General features: G+C 34.6%; 2 protein-coding genes across 2 annotated transcripts in view; both read right to left on the reverse strand.

Annotated features, from left to right (window-relative positions):
• The window catches only part of LOC134851336 (C-1-tetrahydrofolate synthase, cytoplasmic-like), a 425,442-nt gene that overhangs the window by 317,345 nt on the left and 88,383 nt on the right, over positions 1-19,714 (reverse strand). The window lies entirely within an intron of this gene.
• LOC134852160 (NPC intracellular cholesterol transporter 1-like) overlaps positions 1-19,714 on the reverse strand; it is a 51,722-nt gene that overhangs the window by 19,627 nt on the left and 12,381 nt on the right. The window contains exons 7-11 of the mRNA XM_063868467.1: positions 10,047-10,374; positions 9,679-9,778; positions 5,167-5,542; positions 4,620-4,737; positions 4,196-4,323 (exon numbers count right to left, since the gene is read on the reverse strand). Coding sequence (XP_063724537.1) covers positions 4,196-4,323; positions 4,620-4,737; positions 5,167-5,542; positions 9,679-9,778; positions 10,047-10,374 — 1,050 coding nt within the window. The remainder of the gene's footprint in view (positions 1-4,195; positions 4,324-4,619; positions 4,738-5,166; positions 5,543-9,678; positions 9,779-10,046; positions 10,375-19,714) is intronic.

Consider the following 19,714-nt stretch of genomic DNA (forward strand, 5'->3'; position numbering starts at 1 on the left):
AGAATGAGTCAGCAAGCTCAGCTTAAATGCTTAAAATACTCAAATAAGAAAAAGTTGTCATAAAATTCAGAGGCAGACCTGGGATTGTCTTGCGGGGGGGGGGGGTAGGGGGAGGGTTTGCATTGATTTTTTAAAAAAAAGTTAGGTTCATCGGATTCTTTTTAACTCGATCACATTGACATTCCCCTTAGCCATGTATTAATTTAGGAACCCCTTTCTGTATAATGTATGCATTTGGAAAAAACTGTTCATAATTTTTTGTGAGATTGCATTTGAATGCTGTTAATTATCTAAACTAATCTACCTTCAATCAATTTTCTCTCAAAAAACTTAGTTTATATAATTCTAGACTACACTCAAAGTTATTTCCTAAAAATTCCATATTTTCTCCCCTCTAACACGATTTCTTGCGAGTTATTGTACGGCTGATCCGAGATCCGAATTTTGCAAAGTTTGCTGCGCACCAGGTAAGATTACAAAAAAAAACGTTTTTTTTTTCGGTGCAAGATTCTCTCTCAAATGTTGTTATAGTGGAGCTTTGATATATATGTTTTGTATACGCTACTTGAATAGTCCAATCTATTCCCAAGTCGAAGTTACATTGTTGAACAAAGTCCAACCTATTTCCAAAACGTATAACGTATTACAGTGAGCGTATGCGAACTGCATATTACAGAGAGCGTAAGCAAAAACAGATATTGATCAAGTATGCTCCAATATAAACGAGGCTGCTTGTATCAGGGCCAAGCCTTGAATGTTTCGACTGCCTTATAATTTCTATGAAGAATCAAACCATATTAAGTCCAAAGTGATAGAATTCGCTTCTAGTCACATCGCAATTATGGCAAAAAGCCTGCTTCAATCAATTTGCAACAATTTCTAAGACGGATTATATCTCCGCTTACGCGCTAATAGCACAAAACATATCGCGCGTTCATTGTCCCAAATTGGCCGAAATGGCAATCTTTAAACCCCCATAACTTTACAAAAAGATCACAAGTGGAAAGTTACTGTAAGGTCAAGTGGAAAGTTACTGTAAGGTCAAAACTATCTCCAAGAAAAAATTGAAAATTGTATTTCAAACTACGTTTCTTTTGCATATTACAGTGAACGTATGCAAAAACAGATACGTTGATAAAGTATGCCCCAATATAAATCACTTGTTCCAGTTACTCTAAGATCAAAAATATCTCCAAGAAAAAATTGGAAATTGTATTTTCAACTACGTTTCTTTTGCTTTTACAGTGAACGTATGCAAAAACAGATACGTTGATAAAGTATGCCCCAATATAAATCACTTGTTCCAGTTACTGTAAGGTCAAAACTATCTCCAAGAAAAAATTGCAAATTGTATTTTCAACTACGTTTCTTTTGCATATTAAAGTGAACATATGCAAAAACAGATACGTTGATAAAGTATGCCCCAATATAAATCACTTGTTCCAGTTACTGTAAGGTCAAAACTATCTCCAAGAAAAAATTGGAAATTGTATTTTCAAGTACGTTTCTTTTGCATATTAGAGTGAACGTATGCAAAACAGATACGTTGATAAAGTATGCCCCAATATAAATCACTTGTTCCAGTTACTGTAAGGTCAAAACTATCTCCAAGAAAAAATTGGAAATTGTATTTTCAACTAAGTTTCTTTTGCATATTACAGTGAACGTATGCAAAAACAGATACGTTGATAAAGTATGCCCCAATATAAATCACTTGTTCCAGTTACTGTAAGGTCAAAACTATCTCCAAGAAAAAATTGGAAATTGTATTTTCAACTACGTTTCTTTTGCATATTACAGTGAACGTATGCAAAAACAGATACGTTGATAAAGTATGCCCCAATATAAATCACTTGTTCCAGTTACTGTAAGGTCAAAACTATCTCCAAGAAAAAATTGGAAATTGTATTTTCAACTACGTTTCTTTTGCATATTACAGTGAACGTATGCAAAAACAGATACGTTGATAAAGTATGCCCCAATATAAATCACTTGTTCCAGTTACTGTAAGGTCAAAAGTATCTCCAAGAAAAAATTGGAAATTGTATTTTCAACTACGTTTCTTTTGCATATTACAGTGAACGTATGCAAAAACAGATACGTTGATAAAGTATGCCCCAATATAAATCACTTGTTCCAGTTACTGTAAGGTCAAAACTATCTCCAAGACAAAATTGGAAATTGTATTTTCAACTACGTTTCTTTTGCATATTACAGTGAACGTATGCAAAAACAGATACGTTGATAAAGTATGCCCCAATATAAATCACTTGTTCCAGTTACTGTAAGGTCAAAACTATCTCCAACAAAAAATTGCAAATTGTATTTTCAACTACGTTTCTTTTGCATATTACAGTGAACGTATGCAAAAACAGATACGTTGATAAAGTATGCCCCAATATAAATCACTTGTTCCAGTTACTGTAAGGTCAAAACTATCTCCAAGAAAAAATTGTAAATTGTATTTTCAACTACGTTTCTTTTGCATATTACAGTGAACGTATGCAAAAACAGATACGTTGATAAAGTATGCCCCAATATAAATCACTTGTTCCAGTTACTGTAAGGTCAAAACTATCTCCAAGAAAAAATTGGAAATTGTATTTTCAACTACGTTTCTTTTGCATATTACAGTGAACGTATGCAAAAACAGATACGTTGATAAAGTATGCCCCAATATAAATCACTTGTTCCAGTTACTGTAAGGTCAAAACTATCTCCAAGAAAAAATTGGAAATTGTATTTTCAACTACGTTTCTTTTGCATATTACAGTGAACGTATGCAAAAACAGATACGTTGATAAAGTATGCCCCAATATAAATCACTTGTTCCAGTTACTGTAAGGTCAAAACTATCTCCAAGAAAAAATTGGAAATTGTATTTTCAACTACGTTTCTTTTGCATATTACAGTGAGCGTATGCAAAAACAGATACGTTGATAAAGTATGCCCCAATATAAATCACTTGTTCCAGTTACTGTAAGGTCAAAACTATCTCCACGAAAAAATTGGAAATTGTATTTTCAACTACGTTTCTTTTGCATATTACAGTGAACGTATGCAAAAACAGATACGTTGATTAAGTATGCCCCAATATAAATCACTTGTTCCAGTTACTGTAAGGTCAAAACTATCTCCAAGAAAAAAATGGAACTTGTATTTTCAACTACGTTTCTTTTGCATTTTACAGTGAACGTATGCAAAAACAGATACGTTGATAAAGTATGCCCCAATATAAATCACTTGTTCCAGTTACTGTAAGGTCAAAACTATCTCCAAGAAAAAATTGAAAATTGTATTTTCAACTAAGTTTCTTTTGCATATTACAGTGAACGTATGCAAACACAGATACGTTGATAAAGTATGCCCCAATATAAATCACTTGTTCCAGTTACTGTAAGGTCAAAACTATCTCCAAGAAAAAAATGGAAATTGTATTTTCAACTACGTTTCTTTTGCATATTACAGTGAACGTATGCAAAAACAGATACGTTGATAAAGTATGCCCCAATATAAATCACTTGTTCCAGTTACTGTAAGGTCAAAACTATCTCCAAGAAAAAATTGGAAATTGTATTTTCAACTACGTTTCTTTTGCATATTACAGTGAACGTATGCAAAAACAGATACGTTGATAAAGTATGCCCCAACATAAATCACTTGTTCCAGTTACTGTAAGGTCAAAACTATCTCCAAGAAAAAATTGGAAATTGTATTTTCAACTACGTTTCTTTTGCATATTACAGTGAACGTATGCAAAAACAGATACGTTGATAAAGTATGCCACAATATAAATCACTTGTTCCAATTACTGTAAGGTCAAAACTATCTCCAAGAAAAAATTGGAAATTGTATTTTCTGCTACGTTTTTTTTGCATATTACAGTGAACGTATACAAAAACAGATACGTTGATAAAGTATTCTTCAATATAAATCACTTGTTCCACTTACTGTTAGGTCAAACCTACTTTCCAGAAAAATCTGGTAATAACATTTTTAACTAAGTTTCTTTTGCATATTACAGTGAACGTATTCTAAAAGAAAGATACGCTGATAAATCGATAGATATGCCTTGGTAAATCGAATGCTTTCGAAACTTCAAAGAATCATCTCACTGCGCACAAACAAACATAATGAAACATGATTACGATTATATGAAACTGGGCAAGTCTCGCCTACGGCGGAGAATACTTACAGCTTCTCTAGCTGCATCCCAGTAGTAGACTGCGAGGAATGCTGTGATCTGGAAGAGGAAGCCAAACAAGATGGCCATTCCTGCAAACAGAGAGAACGACTGCACAGCTGGCATAGGCGTTATGGCACCTAGAACAAACATCAAAAAATCTTAAGGGTTCGTTTCAAAAACCTTTTCTATCATATCCGAAATATCAAACATTCAGCGAAACTGTTAAATCTGAAACTATAGTTTAATGTAAAACATAGCAAAAATGTTGCATATGTTGAAATTACAAACAACGAAGTTCTGATTCAACAAAATTGTCAACTGAGCATGTTTTACAGTTTTTGATAGCTTTAGACATACTTTACTCGAAAAAATCGTGAAACAGCAATACATCAGCTTTGGAAAAAACAGAACTTTGAAAAGAAGGTTAACTAGCCGAGTAAGAAGGCAGTGGTCTCTGATATGCTGGAGAGGAGCATGCTGGGAGCTATTTTGCTGAAGATGCGACAGATGCTCTCCTGAGTAGTCTCTTCAGCGTCTTTTTTTACAGCTCTCTAAAGCGAAGAAACTATAAAAAAATTTATGATCAATTAATAAAAAGGATTCGAAACAAGAAAAAGTCAAGTCAATAAAAAACACATACAAGGCGCCGAAGTTTCTTCCCACCCGCACGCCATAGAGGGGTGGTTGTAGGAACGAACTACAAAGCCAACAGACACTAGGAAAAGAGTAATAACAGCAAATACTGACTCTTGTTTTTTGAAGAAAAAAAATTGAAATTTACTTATGATTGACACTTTTTTGATAAAAACGACCCAATTTTAAAAAACTGGATCAATTTTGATCTCGCTGGGAAATCTGAAAATTAAATTACCCAAGACTATGATCATGACTCTGAAAACAAATTTTTAGACTGAATAAATAAATTTTTAGAGAGTCATATACGAAAATGTTAAGTTTCGGGAGTCTGTGTTTGAACTGACCTGGTTAGCCTGGACCAGGATAAACATATTGTCCACACCAACTGCCAGAACCAAGAACGGGACCACCTCTAAGATAATCAGCGTCGCCGCCACTCTAAGGTATCCGAACAAACCGACTGCACAACCAACACTCGCTAACACGACTAGAACACCCATCAGGCCTACTGTTATTTTAGCCTCCACCCACATTTTGAAGCCATCTGTGCTGTATTTGCCCAGTGCAACGCAGATGTAAGCGAACATCAGGAAATATGAGATACCAACTGTGAGAATGTCGGCTTGACTCTCTCGATTAAGTTCATCCTGAACTGATCTTTGAGCCTGATACTTGAGATAAATTTGACTGCTCTGATAATTCTTAAGGTAGTTTAGAAACCTGAAACAAAATTAGTCGAGAAAGTTACAACGAATTATTAATTATTCCTCGAAAAATCAAAGACTTATACTTTTCTCTAAAAAGTTCATTAATTCTCATCTAATCTAATTCACAAACGAACCATCACCATCTCCTCAAATACATAAATTCGGGATATAAATTGAGGTTCACAGGTTCTTTGGTTTTGAAACAGAAGAATTTGACATACACGCAGATCTTGAGCCAATAAAAATTTTATTTATAAATAAATAAAATTCAAGTCCCCCTCTCCCCCAAAACACGCACATAAAACATTTTTCGCTTTCAATATACGCAATGTGAGGTCACTAAGCCTATTTAACCACAGAGGCAAAGCTGAGCTTCGCAAACATTCGCGAGAACACGACCAAAAACAGCTCTATCAAGTGAAATACAAAAAAAATAGAAATAAGCATCGAATTAGCAAAATATCTAGTTCTAGGATTCGATCTGCCACCTACTGCAATTAAGAGATTTTGAGCCTCACGCACTAACCACTCAGCCACGGATGCTTAAAATCCCCCCAAAAGCAGTTTGCATTTGGGGGGATTTGCATGTAATTTTGAATATAATAAACAGAAGGCATCCACGCAATTTTGCATGTAACAAATCGCAAAACATAAAGCCACATTATGTATAAATTATGCATATCAAAAAATTCAATATATTGAGTTAGAAAAAGTTGCTTGAAACAAATGGCTTTTGTCAGTTCATTTGATGAATCAAAAGGTAATGAACGCTGTTAAATGTTACTATTTGAATGTCAAAGCACATGCTATCAAAAAGCTGTAAAGATGCCCCAAAAGGCACCAACAAATACGACTTAACTTGAAAAAAAAACTAAGCAAGCGTAAACAGGCCGAAACCATTAAGCCGAAAAAAGGGCTAAATACTAAATCGAGTTGGTTAATTACAACAAACATAAAAGCAAACTTGGAACAGGACGACGGCTATTTAAAATACTTACATGCTCAAAATGTGTATGCTGCAGTATTTCTGAAAGAAGGGACCAGGAACAGCCCTATATTGTTGGTACTTGAGTGAATTAACCATTTCTAAATTTGACCATTCAGTGAACAAAGTTAATTACGGGATAAAGTCTAGTACCCGATTGCAATACCCTTGCTGATCTGACCGCAAGATTAAAAAAAACTTAAACAAAACTCTCTGATTTACTTTTTTAAAAAGATCCAAGTTGTGTTAATTTCAAGCATTCAAAAATTTGGTCTTATTAGAAAACAATTCGTTCTGCCCTCAGAGATTAAAAGACAACCATTAAGTCCAAAAAAATCGCTGATCTATTCGCAAAAAATACGTCCCGAAACACATTCAACGGCTTTAAATGAAAACTCAAAAACAATTTTTAGCGAAAAAAATTACTGCCATGAAAAACTATAACTTCGAACCTAAGATTTTTAACGTTTTGTGCGATCTGAAGGAAAACATACAAATTATTCTTCCCTGGAACGAACTGAAATTAGGCAAGTAAGCCGATAAAATATGAACCGAAACGAATTAGGCCGAAAATAATTTTTTCAGGAAAAAAAATATTTTAAAACATATTATACAAAGCCAAGGCTAGTCGCATTACAATCGGCAGCAGTAAATGAAAACATAAAAAGCAATAACAACAAAAAACCGCATACAGAAAAAAAATTCTACGATGACGCAACTAAGCCGAAAAAACATAAGCAGACAAATAATAAGCCGACAATTTTCGAATAACATTTGCCGTTGAAAAAGAAACAGGTCCTGGTCAGATTCGAACCCAGAAACTCTGCCGTCCTAGGCGTATTCGTTACCTCCAGACTAAGTGTGCCGTAGACGCCTAGAATTTTCACTTCAATTTGAACCAAAAGACCAAGTGATTCTATTCTGTTAAACAAGTCGTTTACCCGAAAAAAGTATATATTCCGATTTGATAACGCTTGCTAACTACAAGCGTAATAATTATACATACAACTAGATCTATCCAAATCTATGAAAATAATTTTGAAAAAAAGCCGCCCAGACTTGAAGAAAACTCTCCAAGAGGTCACAAAGACTTCAGAAACCCTTCAGGCCAAAAAAAAATTCAAAAACATTTGAAACTAAAAATTTGTTTAAGTCTCCTCCCTTTATAAACACAAACACACGCACACAAAACGTTTTTCGCTCATCAACATTGCAATCTGGAGACACTAAGTAGATACAAAATAGACCGAAACCTATTAAGCCCAAAAATCAAATTTCAAGATCTCGAAAAAACAAATTACAACATAGCCAACTGACAGTTGGAAAAGAGTAATGAACACAATGAAACTGAAACAAAACTGCCTTGCTTTTTATCAAAAACCTTCAAGTTTTGAATTTCGAAGAAAAAATAGATGGTCTTAAAGCTCTTTGAAGTTATAGAACAATTTATGATGGACACTTTTTTGTTAAAATTAACCCAATTTGAGAAAATTGGATCAATACGTAAAACTTTTATTTCGTTGGGAAATCTGATAAATAATTCCCATTTTCGAAATCAGAAGTTGATCACGTTTTCCATGACATTTTGCTGTTTGATAGTGGAGTTCGCCTTCCTTTTAACAATGGAAATATATTGAACTTGAAAAGAAATCACGACTCAAACCGCGAAAAATCAAAATTGAGCGTGAACAAATTTTTAAGACTTTTCCCTGAATACAAAAAAATCAGCTACACCTATATAAGAGTACTCACTACAATCATTACTCTTAGAAAGTACACTTCGACACAGAGGCCAAGTTGCACTTCGCATACACAAGCAAAAATATGACCGATAACGCTACTGGGAAAAACTGAATGAGCAAAACTTCGAGTCTACAAAAATTCTTAACTGACGCACGCCAATTATGAGTCTACATAATTGCTAAGTGACGCTAGCCAATTATGACGCATTAGCAGTACCGGTCAATTTGAAAAAAAAATTACCAACCAACATGCCTCAATTTATAGAGCGGACGCATTTTAACTGGTATACGAAAAAGATCATTAAAAACATCCGACCCTGCCCAGGTTTGAACCCTCTTATTTTGTGGTTGGTCTCCTTACCTACCTCTACGCTACACATCCATGATACCATGAAGCTAAAGTGCTATTTGTAATATGATAGTCTGTGTTAATATCCTTAGCATTGGCTGTACTTAATAGCTGGATCAAAATGAACACTTTTAAAATGAACACATTTTGTCGCAACAATATTTGCGTCGCAACAATATTTGCGATTTACTTTGGAAAAAAGAGAGTTCATACTATAACACAAGCTTTGCTTGCGCAAAAATGACGGGAATTTAAAACGCTTACATATTTAAAAATTGTCTGTTGCAGTATTTTCAAAAGAAAGGACTAGGATATGAACGAGTCCAGATTTTTTGATATTTAATATGTCTTATTTCATTACGGAACAATTAACACAGAAGCGAAGCTGTGCTTCGCAAACACTTGCGAGAACACTACCAAAAAGCAGCTATCAAGTGAAATAAGAAAAAGTAAACTAAGCCTCGCATTAGCTAAGAATCGGCTAGTTCTAGGGTCCGATCTGCGACCTACTTTCTTTTGAGGCTCAAACTAGCTTTTGAGCCTCACGCACTAGCCACTCAATTTTAATAACCGACAAACACTAATCACGAATAAAGTAGCTACATATGCTAATAAATTGCCAACGCGATTCAGCAAAAGTAGCACCAAATACAAATAGACTCAATTTTGCAAGCAATAATTTGGATTATAACCGACTGAAGGCATTCACACTAACTTTGCATGTAACAAACTGCATGTAAAGGTTTCATGATTTCTATGTTGTTTGAAATAAATCCTTTCTTTCGATTCATCTTATGAATTAAAAATGCATCAAATGTGTTAACTTATTACTATTCGAATGTCAAAGCCCAGGCTATGAAAAACCTGAAGGTGCCCCAAAAGTGGCACCAATACTTGAGACTTAGGTTGAAAAAAAAGAAGGTTCGTAATAATACACTCGCTTCGCAAGTGTAAAGAGGGAAAATGTGATTACCATTTCGCCCATTCTGTGAACAAAGTTTTATTTACGGGGAAAATTTTCAATGACTGTACAAGGAATTGGTAAAAGTCATAAAACGAAGTTTAGCACTCACTCTACTTCCCACACTTCCGCGTCGTGGTTCTTGGCCTCTTCATTGTACATATTCACTATGAAGGTCAACACAAACACATTCGCACTCACGTAGTCATTGTCTGAAAAAAAAACGTTTTGATACAGTGATGATTATCAGATACCAGTCAATTGATAATTCGAAAAGAATCAATGAACGCAAGAAATCAGAAAAACAACAGACTTATTTTTCATCATCCCTCCTCAGCATCTGAAATGCTTCAATCTAAGTGATCGTTCTCGAGGTCGGGCAGTGCTCATATTTGAGCAAGCACATTATTTATGCTTTAGCCACAATATTTTACAAAAAATCAATTGCGGGTATAACGGGAAATAACGGATCTGGCTTACTCTTATAATCTCCCAACGCAACCCAGGGATCAATAGGACCACCCCAACTGGCTAAACAACTCATATGCAGAGGCGTAGTATCGTCCGTATTCTCAGGGCCAACTACACACTTCAACAAATGATCATGGTAATCTGTCTGAAACCATGGCAACACAGTCTTGTTAAGGTTGTCGAAGCTGTTCTGGAAATATTCGAGAGGCGATGTTATGGAGCAGTTTGTGTTGTAAGGTGAAAGTGGTTTGAAGCAAATGTCGGATAGAGTTATGTTTTTGTCCTGGGTGGAGTCGTACGCACTGATTGATTGTATCTCCAACTGCATTGTAAGCACCTACAAATAATACGGATTCAAATATATCTGTTTGGCTAAAGTATTGGTATGAAAAAAGAACCGTATCTCATAAAAACGTTATTAAAAAAGATAAAGTTTTTGTTTAATTTACAAAATCTGCAGGTAACTGTACTATGGACCAATGAACAAACAGAGCCGACCGAAATTTCAATGAACAAGGAAACGGAAACTGACTTGAGATACTGAAAATTTTGAGCCAATAATGACGTATCGTGCGCCAATTAGAAGGAAAAAAAGGGAAGGTCAAATTTTTCAGAAATTCGTGTTTGTACGTTTTTTGAAAATTGATTATTTTAAGCCAAAAGAACTGTTAATGTCAAAACTTATGCAGTTAGTTGTATTTTCCTACATAATGAAAAAAAAAAAAAGTTTGGAAACCAAAGCAAGCCATTGTCCTAAGTACCATCAAGGATTGTTAGTCATAAAATATTGAAAACAAAACTTTTATTGGCTTATCAAAACATAGGCGCTACGCGCAATACACCGAAGGCATAGAAACTGAAGCAAAAACCAAACAACTTGAACAACTAATAATTGAAGAATAACAGTTCTAGAACAAAAAATCGTACTCATACATGTATACACCAAAATTTTGCTATATCGAGAAAGAGCCTGAAATAACAGTTCTAGAACTAAAAATCGTACTAACACATGTATAGGTTAAATTTTTGATATATCAACGAAGATCATAAAATAACACTTCTAGAACTAAAAATCGTACTAAGACATGAATACACCAAAATTTTACTATATTGACAAAGGGCCTGAAATAACAGTTCGTGAGCTAAAAATCGTACGAACATATGTATACACCAAAATTTTGCTATATTGGCAAAGATCATGAAATAACAGTTCGAGAGCTAAAAATCGTACTAACACATGTATACGTCAAAATTTTGCTATATTGACAAAGATCATGGAATAACAGTTCGAGAACTAAAAATGGTACTAACACATGTATACAATAAAATTTTGATATATTGACAAAGATCATGAAATAACAGTTCGAGAACTAAAAATCGTAATAACACATGTATACACTAAAATTTTGATATATTGACATAGATCATAAAATAACAGTTCGAGAACTAAAAATGGTACTAACATATGTATACGCTAAAATATTGCTATATTGACGAAGAGCCTGAAATAACAATTCTAGAGCTAAAATCGTACTAACACATGTATACACCAATATTTTGCTATATCGACAAAGAGCCTGAATAAACGTTGTAGAACTAAAAATCTTACTAACACATATGTACACCAAAATTTTGCTATATTGACAAAGAGCCTGAAATATTGACAAAGGACCTGAAATAACAATCGTAGAACTAAATGTCGTACTTACGCATTGTAGACCAATTTCTATAGCTATAATAAAATACAAAAGATTGTGTTTGTATGTGTAGCAAAACGCCTCCTGTCGTTTCAATCGGCCAATCGTATAAATTGGCATGTAGACTCATATGGGTCTCCGGAATAACTAAAAATCGTACTTACACATATACTTACAAGAAAGAGCTAAAATGAAAAAAAGCTATTAGTCTTATTATATTGAGAAATTGTGAAGCAGTCTCAGAATTGACAGTATGTAGCAGTAAAACAATCCGAAAAACAAATCCAAAAAACAAAAAAAATACTTGCAAAGACATGACACAGATCTGAAAAATGTACCATTGTTGGTATTCATGAACAAAACTTCAATCAGGTAAAGATATCAGTTAAGTATTCCACGAAATCAAGTTCAAATTCAACCTTCAAAAACCGGCAAGTAATAAAAATGACATAAAACTTCAACGTTCAGCGTCAAACTGATTACGGAACGTCAAATTTAAACGGACGCCATTCCATTTCTCAAACGATCCATCGGGTGCAGTGGATCCTCTCAAGATGCTGTGCTTCCAGTCTTTCTGGCAAGCTCCGAGCATGGTAAAAACGCTACCATGTGGCAACAAAACAGAAACTTCAGAGCGCGTGGTCCCGTTTCTTTTCATTGCAAAGCGTCGGGTGGCTCCAAGGGATACGCTGGCAATGGTTGGATAATCAGGAATACCACGTTCGTTGTCAGCGTGAAATCCAACTCCCTAAAAATACTGATAGGCAAAGTACATTTTCTATGTTATCTAATTGTTATGACGGTATTTTGTGATATTACCTCTTCGAGGGAACAATAAATGTTGATGAGGACACTGTTGAAGGAAACTTTGAGTTCTTTCTCCAACAAGGTCTTTAACAACAACAACTGTGGTGACCAAGAGTTGTTGGGCGGGTGGCGAACGCTTCCATATGAGTATGGAACCTCTGAAATCCACTTGACAGAGCGCCCGTTGACATTTGTCCAAGATTCCTGTTTGTATGATTTGTAAAGCTCTGCAAAGAGGGAATCAGCTATGCTCAAAACAGATTTATTGCAAACGTCAAGGGAAATTTGAGAGACGCCAAACACTGAAGATGAGCTGATAGTAAACGGCTGCAAAAATAAAATTAAGCCATGTAAAGCAGTCTTAAGCGCACTACTAATAGGCGGTGTGTAAACGTGATACAACGCCTTGGGTGAACTCGAGCGTAATACCAACTGTGAGAATGTCGGCTTGACTCTCTCGATTAAGTTCATCCTGAACTGATCTTTGAGCCTGATACTTGAGATAAATTTGACTGCTCTGATAATTCTTAAGGTAGTTTAGAAACCTGAAACAAAATTAGTCGAGAAAGTTACAACGAATTATTAATTATTCCTCGAAAAATCAAAGACTTATACTTTTCTCTAAAAAGTTCATTAATTCTCATCTAATCTAATTCACAAACGAACCATCACCATCTCCTCAAATACATAAATTCGGGATATAAATTGAGGTTCACAGGTTCTTTGGTTTTGAAACAGAAGAATTTGACATACACGCAGATCTTGAGCCAATAAAAATTTTATTTATAAATAAATAAAATTCAAGTCCCCCTCTCCCCCAAAACACGCACATAAAACATTTTTCGCTTTCAATATACGCAATGTGAGGTCACTAAGCCTATTTAACCACAGAGGCAAAGCTGAGCTTCGCAAACATTCGCGAGAACACGACCAAAAACAGCTCTATCAAGTGAAATACAAAAAAATAGAAATAAGCATCGAATTAGCAAAATATCTAGTTCTAGGATTCGATCTGCCACCTACTGCAATTAAGAGATTTTGAGCCTCACGCACTAACCACTCAGCCACGGATGCTTAAAATCCCCCCAAAAGCAGTTTGCATTTGGGGGGATTTGCATGTAATTTTGAATATAATAAACAGAAGGCATCCACGCAATTTTGCATTTAACAAATCGCAAAACATAAAGCCACATTATGTATAAATTATGCATATCAAAAAATTCAATATATTGAGTTAGAAAAAATTGCTTGAAACAAATGGCTTTTGTCAGTTCATTTGATGAATCAAAAGGTAACGAACGCTGTTAAATGTTACTATTTGAATGTCAAAGCACATGCTATCAAAAAGCTGTAAAGATGCCCCAAAAGGCACCAACAAATACGACTTAACTTGAAAAAAAAACTAAGCAAGCGTAAACAGGCCGAAACCATTAAGCCGAAAAAAGGGCTAAATACTAAATCGAGTTGGTTAATTACAACAAACATAAAAGCAAACTTGGAACAGGACGACGGCTATTTAAAATACTTACATGCTCAAAATGTGTATGCTGCAGTATTTCTGAAAGAAGGGACCAGGAACAGCCCTATATTGTTGGTACTTGAGTGAATTAACCATTTCTAAATTTGACCATTCAGTGAACAAAGTTAATTACGGGATAAAGTCTAGTACCCGATTGCAATACCCTTGCTGATCTGACCGCAAGATTAAAAAAAACTTAAACAAAACTCTCTGATTTACTTTTTTAAAAAGATCCAAGTTGTGTTAATTTCAAGCATTCAAAAATTTGGTCTTATTAGAAAACAATTCGTTCTGCCCTCAGAGATTAAAAGACAACCATTAAGTCCAAAAAAATCGCTGATCTATTCGCAAAAAATACGTCCAGAAACACATTCAACGGCTTTAAATGAAAACTCAAAAACAATTTTTAGCGAAAAAAATTACTGCCATGAAAAACTATAACTTCGAACCTAAGATTTTTAACGTTTTGTGCGATCTGAAGGAAAACATACAAATTATTCTTCCCTGGAACGAACTGAAATTAGGCAAGTAAGCCGATAAAATATGAACCGAAACGAATTAGGCCGAAAATAATTTTTTCAGGAAAAAAAATATTTTAAAACATATTATACAAAGCCAAGGCTAGTCGCATTACAATCGGCAGCAGTAAATGAAAACATAAAAAGCAATAACAACAAAAAAACCGCATACAGAAAAAAAATTCTACGATGACGCAACTAAGCCGAAAAAACATAAGCAGACAAATAATAAGCCGACAATTTTCGAATAACATTTGCCGTTGAAAAAGAAACAGGTCCTGGTCAGATTCGAACCCAGAAACTCTGCCGTCCTAGGCGTATTCGTTACCTCCAGACTAAGTGTGCCGTAGACGCCTAGAATTTTCACTTCAATTTGAACCAAAAGACCAAGTGATTCTATTCTGTTAAACAAGTCGTTTACCCGAAAAAAGTATATATTCCGATTTGATAACGCTTGCTAACTACAAGCGTAATAATTATACATACAACTAGATCTATCCAAATCTATGAAAATAATTTTGAAAAAAAGCCGCCCAGACTTGAAGAAAACTCTCCAAGAGGTCACAAAGACTTCAGAAACCCTTCAGGCCAAAAAAAAATTCAAAAACATTTGAAACTAAAAATTTGTTTAAGTCTCCTCCCTTTATAAACACAAACACACGCACACAAAACGTTTTTCGCTCATCAACATTGCAATCTGGAGACACTAAGTAGATACAAAATAGACCGAAACCTATTAAGCCCAAAAATCAAATTTCAAGATCTCGAAAAAACAAATTACAACATAGCCAACTGACAGTTGGAAAAGAGTAATGAACACAATGAAACTGAAACAAAACTGCCTTGCTTTTTATCAAAAACCTTCAAGTTTTGAATTTCGAAGAAAAAATAGATGGTCTTAAAGCTCTTTGAAGTTATAGAACAATTTATGATGGACACTTTTTTGTTAAAATTAACCCAATTTGAGAAAATTGGATCAATACGTAAAACTTTTATTTCGTTGGGAAATCTGATAAATAATTCCCATTTTCGAAATCAGAAGTTGATCACGTTTTCCATGACATTTTGCTGTTTGATAGTGGAGTTCGCCTTCCTTTTAACAATGGAAATATATTGAACTTGAAAAGAAATCACGACTCAAACCGCGAAAAATCAAAATTGAGCGTGAACAAATTTTTAAGACTTTTCCCTGAATACAAAAAAATCAGCTACACCTATATAAGAGTACTCACTACAATCATTACTCTTAGAAAGTACACTTCGACACAGAGGCCAAGTTGCACTTCGCATACACAAGCAAAAATATGACCGATAACGCTACTGGGAAAAACTGAATGAGTAAAACTTCGAGTCTACAAAAATTCTTAACTGACGCACGCCAATTATGAGTCTACATAATTGCTAAGTGACGCTAGCCAATTATGACGCATTAGCAGTACCGGTCAATTTGAAAAAAAAATTACCAACCAACATGCCTCAATTTATAGAGCGGACGCATTTTAACTGGTATACGAAAAAGATCATTAAAAACATCCGACCCTGCCCAGGTTTGAACCCTCTTATTTTGTGGTTGGTCTCCTTACCTACCTCTACGCTACACATCCATGATACCATGAAGCTAAAGTGCTATTTGTAATATGATAGTCTGTGTTAATATCCTTAGCATTGGCTGTACTTAATAGCTGGATCAAAATGAACACTTTTAAAATGAACACATTTTGTCGCAACAATATTTGCGTCGCAACAATATTTGCGATTTACTTTGGAAAAAAGAGAGTTCATACTATAACACAAGCTTTGCTTGCGCAAAAATGACGGGAATTTAAAACGCTTACATATTTAAAAATTGTCTGTTGCAGTATTTTCAAAAGAAAGGACTAGGATATGAACGAGTCCAGATTTTTTGATATTTAATATGTCTTATTTCATTACGGAACAATTAACACAGAAGCGAAGCTGTGCTTCGCAAACACTTGCGAGAACACTACCAAAAAGCAGCTATCAAGTGAAATAAGAAAAAGTAAACTAAGCCTCGCATTAGCTAAGAATCGGCTAGTTCTAGGGTCCGATCTGCGACCTACTTTCTTTTGAGGCTCAAACTAGCTTTTGAGCCTCACGCACTAGCCACTCAATTTTAATAACCGACAAACACTAATCACGAATAAAGTAGCTACATATGCTAATAAATTGCCAACGCGATTCAGCAAAAGTAGCACCAAATACAAATAGACTCAATTTTGCAAGCAATAATTTGGATTATAACCGACTGAAGGCATTCACACTAACTTTGCATGTAACAAACTGCATGTAAAGGTTTCATGATTTCTATGTTGTTTGAAATAAATCCTTTCTTTCGATTCATCTTATGAATTAAAAATGCATCAAATGTGTTAACTTATTACTATTCGAATGTCAAAGCCCAGGCTATGAAAAACCTGAAGGTGCCCCAAAAGTGGCACCAATACTTGAGACTTAGGTTGAAAAAAAAGAAGGTTCGTAATAATACACTCGCTTCGCAAGTGTAAAGAGGGAAAATGTGATTACCATTTCGCCCATTCTGTGAACAAAGTTTTATTTACGGGGAAAATTTTCAATGACTGTACAAGGAATTGGTAAAAGTCATAAAACGAAGTTTAGCACTCACTCTACTTCCCACACTTCCGCGTCGTGGTTCTTGGCCTCTTCATTGTACATATTCACTATGAAGGTCAACACAAACACATTCGCACTCACGTAGTCATTGTCTGAAAAAAAAACGTTTTGATACAGTGATGATTATCAGATACCAGTCAATTGATAATTCGAAAAGAATCAATGAACGCAAGAAATCAGAAAAACAACAGACTTATTTTTCATCATCCCTCCTCAGCATCTGAAATGCTTCAATCTAAGTGATCGTTCTCGAGGTCGGGCAGTGCTCATATTTGAGCAAGCACATTATTTATGCTTTAGCCACAATATTTTACAAAAAATCAATTGCGGGTATAACGGGAAATAACGGATCTGGCTTACTCTTATAATCTCCCAACGCAACCCAGGGATCAATAGGACCACCCCAACTGGCTAAACAACTCATATGCAGAGGCGTAGTATCGTCCGTATTCTCAGGGCCAACTACACACTTCAACAAATGATCATGGTAATCTGTCTGAAACCATGGAAACACAGTCTTGTTAAGGTTGTCGAAGCTGTTCTGGAAATATTCGAGAGGCGATGTTATGGAGCAGTTTGTGTTGTAAGGTGAAAGTGGTTTGAAGCAAATGTCGGATAGAGTTATGTTTTTGTCCTGGGTGGAGTCGTACGCACTGATTGATTGTATTTCCAACTGCATTGTAAGCACCTACAAATAATACGGATTCAAATATATCTGTTTGGCTAAAGTTTTGGTATGAAAAAAGAACCGTATCTCATAAAAACGTTATTAAAAAAGATTAAGTTTTTGTTTAATTTACAAAATCTGCAGGTAACTGTACTATGGACCAATGAACAAACAGAGCCGACCGAAATTTCAATGAACAAGGAAACGGAAACTGACTTGAGATACTGAAAATTTTGAGCCAATAATGACGTATCGTGCGCCAATTAGAAGGAAAAAAAGGGAAGGTCAAATTTTTCAGAAATTCGTGTTTGTACGTTTTTTGAAAATTGATTATTTTAAGCCAAAAGAACTGTTAATGTCAAAACTTATGCAGTTAGTTGTATTTTCCTACATAATGAAAAAAAAAAGTTTGGAAACCAAAGCAAGCCATTGTCCTAAGTACCATCAAGGATTGTTAGTCATAAAATATTGAAAACAAAACTTTTATTGGCTTATCAAAACATAGGCGCTACGCGCAATACACCGAAGGCATAGAAACTGAAGCAAAAACCAAACAACTTGAACAACTAATAATTGAAGAATAACAGTTCTAGAACAAAAAATCGTACTCATACATGTATACACCAAAATTTTGCTATATCGAGAAAGAGCCTGAAATAACAGTTCTAGAACTAAAAATCGTACTAACACATGTATAGGTTAAATTTTTGATATATCAACGAAGATCATAAAATAACACTTCTAGAACTAAAAATCGTACTAACACATGAATACACCAAAAATTTACTATATTGACAAAGGGCCTGAAATAACAGTTCGTGAGCTAAAAATCGTACGAACATATGTATACACCAAAATTTTGCTATATTGGCAAAGATCATGAAATAACAGTTCGAGAGCTAAAAATCGTACTAACACATGTATACGTCAAATTTTTGCTATATTGACAAAGATCATGGAATAACAGTTCCAGAGCTAAAAATCGTACTAACACATGTATACACCAAAATTTTGCTATATTGACAAAGATCATGGAATAACAGTTCGAGAACTAAAAATGGTACTAACACATGTATACAATAAAATTTTGATATATTGACAAAGATCATGAAATAACAGTTCGAGAACTAAAAATCGTAATAACACATGTATACACTAAAATTTTGATATATTGACATAGATCATAAAATAACAGTTCGAGAACTAAAAATGGTACTAACATATGTATACGCTAAAATATTGCTATATTGACGAAGAGCCTGAAATAACAATTCTAGAGCTAAAATCGTACTAACACATGTATACACCAATATTTTGCTATATCGACAAAGAGCCTGAATAAACGTTGTAGAACTAAAAATCTTACTAACACATATGTACACCAAAATTTTGCTATATTGACAAAGAGCCTGAAATATTGACAAAGGACCTGAAATAACAATCGTAGAACTAAATGTCGTACTTACGCATTGTAGATCAATTTCTATAGCTATAATAAAATACAAAAGATTGTGTTTGTATGTGTAGCAAAACGCCTCCTGTCGTTTCAATCGGCCAATCGTATAAATTGGCATGTAGACTCATATGGGTCTCCGGAATAACTAAAAATCGTACTTACACATATACTTACAAGAAAGAGCTAAAATGAAAAAAAGCTATTAGTCTTATTATATTGAGAAATTGTGAAGCAGTCTCAGAATTGACAGTATGTAGCAGTAAAACAATCCGAAAAACAAATCCAAAAAACAAAAAAAATACTTGCAAAGACATGACACAGATCTGAAAAATGTACCAATGTTGGTATTCATGAACAAAAC

The sequence above is a fragment of the Symsagittifera roscoffensis genome, chromosome 7 (genome assembly GCF_963678635.1).
Source record: "Symsagittifera roscoffensis chromosome 7, txSymRosc1.1, whole genome shotgun sequence".
Classification (NCBI taxonomy): domain Eukaryota; kingdom Metazoa; phylum Xenacoelomorpha; order Acoela; family Convolutidae; genus Symsagittifera; species Symsagittifera roscoffensis.